General features: G+C 40.7%; 1 protein-coding gene across 15 annotated transcripts in view; it reads left to right on the forward strand.

The window, feature by feature from the left end:
* peli3 (pellino E3 ubiquitin protein ligase family member 3) overlaps positions 1 to 13,616 on the forward strand; it is a 42,873-nt gene that overhangs the window by 1,753 nt on the left and 27,504 nt on the right. For 2 of the 15 annotated variants that reach the window (XM_086285407.1, XM_086285408.1), the window contains exons 1-3: positions 1,805 to 2,013; positions 4,555 to 4,790; positions 12,557 to 12,633. The exons of 2 other annotated variants lie outside the window; for them this stretch is intronic. Coding sequence is in view for 4 of the 13 variants with exons in the window: in XM_086285396.1 (XP_086141522.1) it covers positions 1,697 to 1,795; positions 4,555 to 4,790 (335 nt within the window). In the remaining 9 variants the exon portion in view is untranslated. 11 more of the 15 variants (XM_086285403.1, XM_086285404.1, XM_086285405.1 and 8 more) reach the window with 7 other exon arrangements.

The raw sequence follows: 13,616 nt of genomic DNA on the forward strand, positions 1-13,616 counted from the left end.
CTGGTAACTGGTAACTTTGTAATTCCCCAATGAGTCAATTCAGCACTTTGTTACAGCGCTGAAGCTACAGGTGAAAGACTGTAACTATAGAAATAATGACCAAATGGTCAGGGACTGTATTGTATTTGGAACTTGCTCATCAATAGTAAGGGAAAAGCTGCCCAGCTAAGGAGCAGACCTAAACAGACATAGGCCCCTCCCATGAGTGAGCTCAGATGCAGCTAAAGGCTATGGCTAGCAACAGCCACGAGGTCCACTCAATACAACATAAACATGGAAGAAAGGGCACAGTAGGGCACGCTGATGGGTTACGAGAAAGGTTAGAAGCACCAGTTAAGGCACGTGAGACACCACAGTACACAAGCAGAATGCTTGACAGTGTCTGAAATACAAAAAATATTAGTTTGCAAAAGCCTATAGAACGAAGTTTCACATGAATCAGGTCGTAGAGAAGTGCGCTCCATCAAACTGTTTGTGGTTACTGTAACTGAAGATGAGGCTGGCGCACATGCAGACAGAGAACTTGGATGCGAAAATGTAAAGACAATATTCAAGCTGGATACCAGTGCACAGACCAGCATCATGCCCTCATGGCAAATAAAGGGCACTCTTCTTCTTAAAACCATGGATTTTTTTGCACCCAGCATTTAACACAAGCTTCTTTTTTTGTCTTGTTGTGATACAGCCTGAGTTTATAATCGGTCTATAATCTTTAGTAATGTAATTGATCTTAGTTTCCCCAGTACCCTTGTGTCTTTACCCTGTTTGGGACGAGGATTATTGTGCCTGTTCTTTGTTTTCTATGTTTCAGAACTTGGTTTAAGTCCATCCAACCTTTCAGTGCAGGTTTTAGTCCAATTTCTCTGACTTTAGGTCAGAGACACAATATAAATAATTCATTCATTTTTGAATATGAAACCTTTTTTTTTTCCCCACAACTTTACTATATGCAGATGAATAAAGTATAACATTGCAAAGCCTCTTTGCTTTTCTGTTGTTTTACATGGTTGCATGGTCATAAATGGTTGCATCGCTTTGTCTCAATTTTTAACAGCTCATGGTTTTCCTGATACATTTATTTAACGCATCATATTTTGCCACACATACCTTATTGTAGAATTCTGTAACACAACCTTTTGTTTCAAATTGGCTTGAAAGGTTTTTTTATTGAATAAATCATGCAAATAAAGCAAAACAATACTAGATTTCCTTGACAAACAATCACCAGTGAACATCTAAATACATTTCATACTTTATTGGCCTCCTAAAATGGAAATCATTCAGTAAAGAACAGCTACTGTTACCATTTTTGTCCTGTAAATCTACATTTCAGTGACATTGCAAAACGGAAAATACTCCCAGGAGACACAGTGAATGATCTGAAATGACTATTGAAGCATATAATAAATTGAACTGTGTATTAATCTTTGTGTTATTTTATTGTATTTTTTAAATTACTTGTCTTTTATTATTTTATTCTATTATGATGTATGTGTTGTTGTTTTAAGAAACTGGCCGTATGGCACTTTTGAACTGAGCTGAGGAGAGAGAGGGGGAGACAGAGGTGACATCGCACTGTCTGCCGTTATTTGTGGGAGAATCGATTCTGGCGTAAGATGAACGGAAGAGAGATGATATTGCTTGTGATGCTCTGCGCTTCCTGTTCTTCTCCATCACTCCTCTTTACGCTTCCCAGGCCGTGCGGCGACTGAAGCCCCCGCAAATATTCCCTTCAACAGGAGGAATTCCACACAGATCCGAGCCGTCCTGGACCTCTGCTGGCAAACATCCGCGGGTACGGGCCTGTTTATCCCCATTTTCCATCACCTGTCTTTCTTACAGCTTTCCTCTTACAGCAGCTTCCTCTACAAAACATCAAATGTCAGGAGACGCCAGCCGGCCTGTCTTGTGCTTTATTCCTCCTCTGGAGAGGTGATGGGAATCCAAGTCGCCTTTTAATTCGTGGATTGTTGACTTTATCGCCTATTCAAGGCTGACGTGAGTCTTTATGAGGTAAAGAGATTTATGTGATGTCAGACTAATGTGAGTGATGAAGAACGGGTTTCGTTTGGTTGTTATATCGGCTACTGTGTACATGTCGTACACAGATATACGTGCTTCTGCATGGAGGGTGTGTGCTCGCAGTATGTAGCTTATGTTGTTCGTGCGGGGGAATCACCTACGTAAATGTCTTATTTTTCTCTGTGTAGCCTGTTTGTGTGATCACATCTGCTCAGATTACTACACGTCCTCCGTGCACACACAAACATGGCCCGGAAAAAACGCAATTGGCTGCAATCCGCGCACACATAAGGAATAAGAAGAGGAGAAAGAAGCCATATTTGAATCATCTTGTATCACAAATCAAGCCTTTGTGGTGCATTAACACTTCCATGTGACACTTCCAGCTTCTAGACGTTTCCAGAGTGAATGAGGCGGAGGAGGATTTGGTGGGATGGTCCTTCAAAAAGGCTCAGAGCGTTAAAAGTAACAGTCCTTCGACGATATTCACGATGCAACAATAATTAGTCATTTGTAACTTGATGGGATGTGACCGTACACAAAACACACGTCTGTGTATTCTCAGTGCTGCTGAGGCTTTGTGCTGTGATTCGGCTGCTAGTGGCTACAGACGCGAAGCCAAACTATTCCAAAGCATATTACTGTCGCCAACATCACTAATGAACATGCAGTTCTGTGCTGTAGTGCTAAAAATAACACAAAACAATAGTCTCACCTTTACAGTTGTCCTAGGATAAAATACTCAAAACCATTTTTCAATATCACATGAAATTTTGGACCCCATTCTGCAACAACTCTGAACGAGAAGAAGCAATTCTATGAAAATGTAAATGATAATTATCAACCAGTTTTGTTAACCATAAGGTAGATTTAACAAAGTATTTAAGTTTAGAGGTTGTATTCGCTTTGCAGATGATTTAGCTCTTTTCGTATGCTGAAGACAATATATTTCAGAACCAACTAATGAAGGGTACAACAGTACACTACCTAACACATTTAAATAATTAAATTATTGTATAGGAAGAGAAATATGGAAATGTTAAAAATTAACTTTGGATCAGTGTGATTTCAGCTATGCTAAAATGAAGGCATCAAAAACAGAGCTTTCTTTGATCCAGCGACGGCCTGCATTTTAAAACTGACCTCACAGCGTGCTACAAAAAATAATCTCAGTTCAGCTACAGTTTTCCTGCTGCTCTGCACAGCCAGCAACCCACCTGGTTCTCCAGGCGTCTGTAATCCAGTCAGCCACAGCTCCATATCCCATCGGTGACCCATTCAGCCCAACAGCAATTATTGCTTTTCGGGGTTTTTAATCTAACGACTGCCTGCTAGTTTCTATGTTAATGATTAAAAACAGCTAACGTGACTGTTGAAAATTACTAATAGTTAATCTGCTATAATCATAAAGGACCAGTCGCACACGTCGTTGCAAGAAAAATGTGTTTCTTCATGAGGTTTTCCACTACTTGCACAGCTTTTCAGCTGCTTCAGGTCCCAGTACTCGAGTAGAGAAGGCATGGTTAGGTTGTGCTTGCCGGCTGTGACCACCAGCCTTCCCTGACACGAAATCCTAATCCCACTGCTCCACCCCTCCTCTGCAGGTGAGCCACAAACCATACCCGACCACAACGGCAAACACTACTGTGTGTCCCAGCAAGATTAAATTATAACTGTTGAAACAGGAGCTTGACCTCTCAAAAATTCCTCCTAAAGTGTTGTTCAGTATTACCTACGTTGACTACTTCAGCTGTTAGTGAGAGGACAGGACCTGTGTGCTTGCCTGCCTGCAGCAGAGGTGTCTAAAGTTGTGTCGGCTTGAGGAGGCATTTATGAGACTGCTGATATTTGAAAGTGTGATTTAATATTCGCTTTAGCATTGATTATTATCTGAGTATGCTTTTTTTTAACTACTACCTTTACTACCTGGGTAACAGGCAGGGGTTACAGATATGGAATGTGGAGGACCTTTAAGGTCATGTGTAAGCGGTGCAATGGATACAGTGGTATGAAGGGATTTTGTCACTTTCCATAAGTCACACAATAATTTGTATTGTGCGTTCCCGTTGAGTCTTCTTTGTGTTTAGGCTGTGATCAGCTGATTTGTTTCTGCTGCTGCTCTGGGATTTTTTGCTCTTTGTGTATTTTTGTATCTAAATTGATTCCACCAGATATAAGTAAATGCAAAATGAGCTGTCATATAAAAGCAGCATGAAAGATAAGATAAGATAAGATAAGATAACCTTTATTAGTCCCACACGTGGGAAATTTGTTTTGTCACAGCAGGAAGTGGACAGTGCAAAAGTTATGACGCAAAAATTAGAATACAATAAGAATAAATACAGTACACAGCTGTACAGAATAGAATAAAATAATATACTATATACAGTAGAATAAAATAGAATAAAAATATACAATAAGATAAAAATAGAATACGAATGCTATATACAACTGAGTAAAAATACAACGATGCCAGAAAAGATTATTGCACTTAGTGTTATTGCACATGTGTGGATGTGTGTGTTTGTTCAGTTAAAGTCTTTGTTGTGGAGTCTGACAGCAGTGGGGAGGAAAGACCTGCGAAATCTCTCCGTCCCACACCGTGGGTGCCGCAGTCTCCCACTGAAGGAGCTGCTCAGTGCTGTCACAGTCTGCTGCATGGGGTGGGAGATGTTGTCCATCAGGGATGACAGCTTAGCCGCCATTCTCCTGTCACTCACCACCTCCACTGGGTCCAGAGGGCATCCTAGAACAGAGCTGGCAATTAAGTGAGTAAATCTAATCATCTTAAACTTATTGATGTCTGCCATCCTTGATGTAACCTTACAGTGACACAAGCATCAGTCTGCTCTGCACCAGACTAACCAGTTGAGCCTGCATTAAGCTCTATTTAACTGCTTGGTATTTTTATGTAACTTTTAAATTACCCAAAATTTTATACTTTAGTTTGCTTTGCAAGATGCTTTACAAAATAGCAATACATGCATTGATCCAATACCTGACTTGGAAAAAAAAAAACCCAAAACAAACAATCAATCAGTCAATCAGAACTGAATGGATGGATGAATATTTCCGTCCATCCAGTCAGCCATCCATTTTGTGCTGCTTATCCAGGTTCAGGTAGTTAGGACAGCAGTCAGAGCAGAGAAGCCCAGGCTTCCCTCACCCCAGCCACCTGTTGGGGACACAGAGATGTACCTAAGCCAACCAAGAAATGTAATCTCTCTAGCAAGTCCTGTCCTAGAACCTCCTCACCAGTACGAGATCCCCGGAATACTTCAGCAGGCATCTTAGTCAGATTCCCGAACCACCTCAGCTGGCTCCTTTTGATGAGTAGGAGCAGTACCTCTACTCTGACTCCCTCTTTAATGACTGAGCTCCTCACCCGGGCGAGGCCAGCCACTCTTTGAAGAAAATTCACATATGCTGGTTGTATCCGTCACTCGACCCTTTTCCAGCTGAGAACCACAGTCTAGGACATAGGTGTCGAACTCCAGTCCTCGAGGGCCGGTGTCTTTAAACTTTTCCATGTGTCCCTGCTGTAACACACCTGTATTAGTAGGTCATTAGCAAGACTCTGTAGAACTTGACTCCATGCTGAGGTGGCAATTCAGCCATTTGATTCATGTTACAGCAGCTCATGACTGAATGAACAACAATAAAAGTACTTTTAGAATTAGATTTTTTCACAAACTTAGATTTATTTACATTTACTTGAGGTTAGGGGTTGACACATCAGCATGCAGTCAGTTCTTACTAATGACCTACTAATTTTATTCAGGTGTGTTGCAGCAGGGACACATTTAAAAGTTTCAGGAGTCCTCAAGGACTGGAGTTCAACACCCGTGGTCAAAGTGCTAATTTTCATTCTCACGTTTCACAGCCAACAGAACCACATCCTCACCAAAGAGGAGACCCTCCCCGACTTGGCTACCCCTAGATATCCGATCCATGAAGAGAATCTGTGGCAAAGGCCAGCCACCAGAAAGGTGTTTGACTTACTTGCTACAGTTGTAGAGCTTGAATGGCCCATAACAACTGGCCAAACAGCCCCAACTCCTGAAACTCCCTCCACAGGATACCCCGAGGGACTTGGTTGAATGTTGTCTCCAAGTCCCGAAATTACATTAGTACATTGGTTGGCCAAATGCTCACAACCCCTTAAATATCTTCAAGAACATAAAGAGCTGGTTTAGTGTTCCACGACCAGGGCAAAAGTGGCTTTATTTCTCCTGAATCCAAGGGCTGACTAACGGATGGACTCTTCTCTCGAGTACCCTGTGATAGACTTTCCCTGGGAGGCTGAGGAGTATGATCCTCCGGTAGTTGGAGCACCCCCTATGGTCCCCTTACTTATGGGGGAGTTCGCCTTGTAATAGGAAGGTTGCCGGTTCGAGTCCTGGCTTGGACAGTCTCAGTCGTTGTGTCCTTGTCCTTGGGCAAGACACTTCACCCGTTGCCTACTGGTGGTGGTCAGAGGGCCCGGTGGCGCCAGTGTCTGGCAGCCTCGCCTCTGTCAGTGCGCCCCAGGGTGGCTGTGGCTACAATGTAGCTGCCATCACCAGTGTGTGAATGTGTGTGAATGGGTGGATGACTGGATATGTAAAGCGCTGTGGGGTCCTTAGGGACTAGTAAAGCGCTATATAAATACAGGCCATTTACCATTTACCTACTTAAACAGGGGAGTCAACAACCTAGTTTTCAAATCCAGAGGCACCCAAACCCCCAAACCCACCCAAAGACATGTCAGTCCTGACAGCCCTACATCATCCAGAATCTTCAGGAACTGAGGGGGAATCTCACCCACCCCAGGGGTCATGCCAGCGTGCGGTTGTTTAACAACATCAGTGTGAGAGCATTGAAGTCCCCAATAGAGTCTCTGTGTGGAGCACTCTCCAGCACCTCATCCAGGGATTCTGGCACTTAGGTACAAACGATAGTCAGGACCTGGGGCCTGAGGAAAACTCCAACGCACAGGCAGCGAGCCAGGGAGATACATTTGCACCACTGCCTCCCATTGGGAAACTCCAGGGTGGAGTCCACTCTCCAGAAACTGGTTCCAGAGCCTCTTGGCATGAGCCCAATTATATCTGGTTGGTATCTGCCAACCTCCAGCACCAGGTCAGGCTCCTTCCTCACCAGTGAGGCGGCATTCCAGGGATCAGAGCACCAGGTCCCCCACCTCTGACTGCCTCCCAGTCCACTAAGGACCGTAGAATATTACATTACAGAGCAATCCTTACCTTTGAAGAACACATCTTCAAAGGTAAAGATTATTTTAAGAGATAGAGATAGATCATGTCTTTTCTTTGGTAATACTTGCATATTAACACCCTCTTAGAATACTCTGGCTTTTAGAAAATGAAAATATTAAAGCGACTACAATGAAAAAACTGAGATGAGATCATCCCATAATAGCAGCACTCACGTCTGATGTGGAGAATTTGGACAAACCTGTAATAGCATAACATCCTGACCTTGACAAGTACATTTTATAATAGTTTAACAACTTAAAGATAAATAATAATACCCAGTGCGAGCAGAAAGACACGTGCAGAGATCAGAGGCTGACTTTGTTACCGGGGGAGGGTAATCGTTCATGACACTGGCTTGTAGGATTTGTACATAATAAAGTGTTACATGATGCACAGTACACATGCTCTGTGGCTCTCTGCCCTGCTTTCAAAAAACAAAAATGTCCACGTCGGAGCTGATGTTTAATAAAGTTACATGTTTACAAATATATCTGCCCTTATTTTGACAACTAAACTGGATTTATGGGGAAAATAATACGTTTATTAATCTCAACCAGAGTGACTAAGAATTCGTCCAAGGACAGAAGTAGAACATCTTTATTTAAATAGATTGAAGAACACAACTAGTGAGGCAGTTTTGTCCTGAAGCCATATTTCAATGCAGAGTTCATATGTCAGGGGAATATATTTAGCTCTCTGTTCATTTGTTTATAGAAGAGACAAATTTGGCTTTTCTGTCTCTTGGGCCTTCTTCCCTTTCTTCCACAGACAAACTTGCCCTGCCTCTTTTTCTTAACCATTTATGACATTTAATTGAAGTAAAAAATGACCTCTAAATTTACCTAAAGCCAAAATTGTCATCTCGATGTTTGTAGAAGCAACCTGATCTGTATTAAGTGATAATCAAGAAGAAAAAAGCAAAAGTAAATATTGGGTCAGGTCTTCACAGTTGAATTAATTGAATACTTGCCTAATAAGCGAAAAGGTTTATAGAAACATTGTCTTACAAAATATGCTTTTCCATATTTCATAATGTCGTTCTCTACTCCTGAAAACTGTAGTGTGGCCCTTAAGGACAAATCACATGTCATAGTATAAGCACTAAAACTAAATCTGGAAATGCTACAAATAAAAAACAAAAATTTTAGGTCCTATTAGTTATTCACTTTAATAGTTACTCTCCCCCCGTCTCCCATGGAAGAAGGAGGAATTCATAATCTGTTAATTATTCACAATTTTTGAATATTTTTCAACAATGAGACAAATTATATATTATAAAAATCAGTATTTACTTACATACCTTCATAACTATGTCAATAAACCTTCTGCTGCTTTACAGTCAAACTATTGTAACTAAGTACTTCTGGCTACAGTAGCTTAGCAAGTGTATCCACTCTGCTCAGAGCTGCATCCCTGTGTCTGCACACACAGGATGTGACTGTGGGTTTATTAGAAAATGTGTGGCTTAGAACAGGCAATTCATCACCCTGACACTTGTGCGCATGCACTTGCTGACACATATAATCAAACACACAAAAGCACCCTCCTCTCTTCTCCATCCACAGAAAGAAATTTAAGGTTTCTTGTGTCTTTTCTTTCTCCGTGCTCCACCTGTCCCTGTCATTTAAACCCCAGCTTCTTCTATTTTCTACATTGTTTCTCTCATTCTGATCACCTTCTTCTTATAGTAGCTTTCATTCATTTCCTACATTATTTTTCATTTTCCATGGATTTGTATGGAGGACCAGAAGAGTCACATGCATCAAATTAAAGCATTTTGTGCTTCAGTAATGAATTGTGCAAAAATAATAATAATAACAATAATAATCCATTATTAAATTCATTTACAATTTCATTTTGCGATTCTTTTATTTATTTAGATATCATGCTAGTAATGTATTGTTTGATAATTTACTTTAAAATAAAAGGACTAATTATGTGTTAATATTTTAAAATGAATTATGAATCATTAATAAATATAAAGAGAATCAATAAGAAGTCCACATTTTTTGCTCTAAGGTCATCATTTTATGTTAAGAACGTAGCCATCGTTGTCAAAGATAAGAGAAGGAAACTTTGTGACCTGTGCAGATCCAAGTGTTTACCTGCTAACTGACCCACAGAGTTTTCAGTCAGGAGATTGTCTCAACCCCACTTTTAAACCCTCCTGGCACCACATTATTGACAGCAGGAACATAAAATAACACACTGTTGTGTAGAACAAGTCCTCGACACCCTCGCGTTCAAAACGTATTTTGATAGGAGGAACAGCAAATTTAGACACATTTGACAGGGATTTCCAGTTGGTGAATTTAAATGTATGTGAATGATAGAGCATTCTGATTGGCTAATTTTTTTTATTGGTGGATTGGGTAAAAAAAATAGTGCAGAAGATATCAGCCTCTTTGTCTCCTGCAGTGCAGATGATTGGATGAACCACAGGGATCAACTGCTGCCCAGACTGTGGACTTAAATTTCAACGCTCCAATTACAACTTCCAAGCAGTTCAGCTGTTTTCTTGTGGATTCTAACTCCTTAGATGAGTATAATTCAAGTGATTTGAGTCTGTGATTATCATTTGGCTTAATAAATTATCCTGCAGTCAAAAAGACTAACTCTTTGTGAAACACGTAAAAACCTGAGCATTAGTTTACATCTTATAAATAGCTCTTACAGGTTAGTCCAGCCTTTAACAGTAACAGATCTTTGGGGCTTCGTTTTCCACGTAGTTAGCAAGTGCATTGATATAGAGAGAAGCTGCCAAGGTGGGTGTGGCTGGTGAAATTGGTACTTTAAGCTATTCCAGAAATAAATTTACCCTGTCCTGCTCTCACATATCTGAGGGCTTCTTCTGTGACAAGCTCATTATGGTGGAGGTCATCCTCTCTTCATCCTCTCTTCTTCTAATTTATGTTTTCTGGTTGAGCTACGACCAAAGGCTCTCAGGTACTGGCCAGTTCTTAGTTGCTACCAAAAATCCCCTCTGGCATTTTCTCATACAGCCTTCATAGTAATTAAGACTTCACGGGACAATGGCTGGAACTGTTATAGAACTTATAGTCTTACATTTAGCAAAAACCTGACCGGTGGGATGTTGCCACCCTCAGGTTCTTGGTAGAAAAGGCTGGCCTCTGATGACATGTGCTGTCTTACCTTGTTGTTGAACCTTTGCCACCAGGAGCCAAAGCATCATCCTCCTCTCTTCAATAGCAGGGAGAGGTCTCTGGAAAACCACCAAGTTTCTGTTTTGAAGGAAAATTGACTTTGCAGCATTCCAAACTGCATCTTGGTAAAAACAGGAAATGAACTGTGGAATAATCTGATCAGCCAAGGCGGTGCATTATATCCATTATATGTGAAAGGTTAGCATTAATGTGGCGCCAGTGTCCGGCAGCCTCGCCTCTGTCAGTGCGCCCCAGGGTGGCTGTGGCTACATGTAGCTGCCATCACCAGTGTGTGAATGTGTGGATGACTGGATGTGTAAAGCGCTTTGGGGTCCTTAGGGACTAGTAAAGCGCTATATAAATACAGGCCATTTACCATATGTGAAAGGTTAGCATTAAGTACTAAGGAGCCAAAGACTGGCAGATATGTGTCTCGTCTTTGTGGACGTCGAGGTCCTTATTGTCCGGAGCTGCGTTCTAATGCCAGAAGTAGCCTTCAAGCTCCCAGGCTCACTTTTTGACATCTTGTATTTTACTTCTCGGATTTTAACAAAGGAAACGTCAAAGGAAAGTTTGAAGATTAAGGCTTCAAACTTTCGTTTCGTTTATCGTTAGGGCTTATCAGATGTTCCCGTAATCCTCCTCTAGTTCCACTGCAATGGGTCTTGGCTGCCAGGGGCTTCTCATGGTTCTTCTTCATTCACCTTTTTACACACTACTCTGCATTTAATCCTGAGATATTATTCCTGTCTGGCTCTTTTGACCTGCCTTCCTCCGCTCACCTTCAGCCACATGGCTGCCCCCCCTGAGCCTGGTTCTACCAGAGCTTTCCTGATAAATGGAAGTTTTTCCTTTGCACTGTCACCAAGCGCTTGCTCGAAGGGGGTCGTTTGATTGTTGGGGTTGTTTCTATATTATCTCAGAATCTTTATCTTACAATATAAAGTGCGTTCTTGATATTTGACACTATATTAATAAAACTGAACTGAATTCCAGTGGGTGTGGACGCTTTAAGAGTAAATACAAATTCAAAACTGTAACACAGAGAGTTTCGATCCTTTGTAGACGCTCGACCCAGCTGGATTTTTACTGGGTGAGGTGGGTTTTGTTTTTTTAAATTTTGGGGTTTTAGTTTTTGCTGTATGTTATTGAGACAAGCATCAGGACCCTGTTATCTAATGTCAAATCTTTTCTTTAAATCAATGGTAAACAAATATAAGTGAATAAAATCTGAGAAATGATTTTTTGCAACTTTTGCTTGACTTTTTTCTGTGTATGACGACAGACAGTTACATACTTGCATCGGTCATGTAGTAAGGAAAGGTGCCTGCATTAAACAGGCTAATGTGGGCGGAGTTTCTTGCTTGTTGAAACATGTCTGCTGCCACAAAATGAGGAAATTCATGCTCATGTACTATTTTTAGGATTATATTTGTAGCTCCTTGCTGTTAATGTTGCTGCTCCGTTAAAGTGTGGAGCAGCAACATTACCACCACGTAGCAGCTGCCCCTGTACATGCTGATCTACATGGTAGCTGCTGCAGTCAGTAACTAAGCAGAAACCTGAGTTTCAGTAGAACAGTTTTTATATGAAATGAAAGCTTTGTGCTTTTAGCTAATGTTATGCCAGCCTAGCCATGAAGGGGAGTTAGTGAAAAGCTTTCCTTTCATTTGTTGGAATAGCGTGCACATCGATTGGAAAGCTGTTGGGCGTCTAGCACGGTGTCCACTTTAGTTCAGATGCTGTTCTGTTTCACTAAAGAGTTCTAAAAATGTAAGAATAACTTGTAGAGAGAATTGTACTTAACATTGAATCATAAATAAATAATATTCTAAATATAATTCCCATTTGTGTGTATAATATAATAATAATAGATGTTTAGTGTGTGTCTGTGATGTTACTTATCTGTGACTGATCTACATCTAACGTCTGAGTATGTTGTGACTGTAACCCAAAAGCCTTCTTCAGTTCATTTACACTGTGATGAGCTGCCTTAGATACCGTGAATGCTAACATGTGCTTATTTCTATATTTAGGATTGAACTGTGCTGAATGCTTTACCTCACTGTTGTGAAAATGGCTTTGAGACTAATGGATAGTTTTGTTATTTTACAGATACGTGATATTCTGCCTATGAAATGCAGTAGTTGGTTTCCATTTAGCTCTGTCATTGTAAAAGCTCGTTAGGATTGGTGAGTATTTCAAATGTGTTTGAATCACATTTGTTTTGTTTAAGAAATGCTCTGTACAATGATCACATGACAAATGTATTTAGTTTTTTCTTTCCCTCTCCTCTGTGAATGTGGATGAAAACAAGATAAAGAAAATTATAAATGTATGAAGCATGTGCAACAAATATTTTTCATTCTTTTAAACAGATTGAGACATGCACTGACCAAACGTAGACTTTGATATACAACAGACTTCCTCTGAACCTCTCATAGAACTTATCAGTGAGCTGCAAAGCTTAACGCCTTAACTTCAAGCTTCGGTCTACGGCTGCATTGCTGAATCTCTGTCTTCAGTGGATGAAATGCAGGACACTTACTCATCTCTTCCACTTTGGCTGTTGCTGTGTACCTTTACTTGCTGTGTGGCTGCACGTCAGAGCTTCAGTAAACAAATCAAAACCAATTCAACTTCAGGACAGAAGCATGGTTCATTTGTTTATACTGTGTTATAATCCAAAGGATTATTTAACTTATATCTGACAATAATTAATATTATAAATAAAAATGTTAAAGCAGTAAAAAATACTTTTGGACCATTTTATAGATGAAAATGTAAAATAAAATAAATAATAACGTTATAATAAAACATTAGAATGATGGCTTGCACATATCTCATCAATCTCAAAACCCATCTTTTTCTCAGCAGAACATCGTCCATGTCTGCTCAGTGTTATAAATATATTTTAGGGCGTCATGATTTGAATTATTAATGTCGTGCGACTCACAGGGATATTTTTCTGTGGGGTCCCAAAACCTTGGCAGCACCCACGTGTGCAGCTGAGACAGTTTAGCTGCTTTACATCAAAGCGTCCACAGAGGAGACCACAGTGAGACACCAGAGGACATCAGGACTGTCCTTCAGTCTTGTGGAGTCATTTCACTCTGTCGTAGCTGCTGCTGTTATGTTAGACCGCTGCACACTGACTTTGTACTCCTGGATACTG

Source organism: Aulonocara sp. 'chitande type north' Nkhata Bay, linkage group LG3 (genome assembly GCF_057382095.1).
Source record: "Aulonocara sp. 'chitande type north' Nkhata Bay isolate Kocher_YH1m ecotype deep benthic linkage group LG3, A_spYH_male_GT1.1, whole genome shotgun sequence".
Taxonomy (NCBI): domain Eukaryota; kingdom Metazoa; phylum Chordata; class Actinopteri; order Cichliformes; family Cichlidae; genus Aulonocara; species Aulonocara sp. 'chitande type north' Nkhata Bay.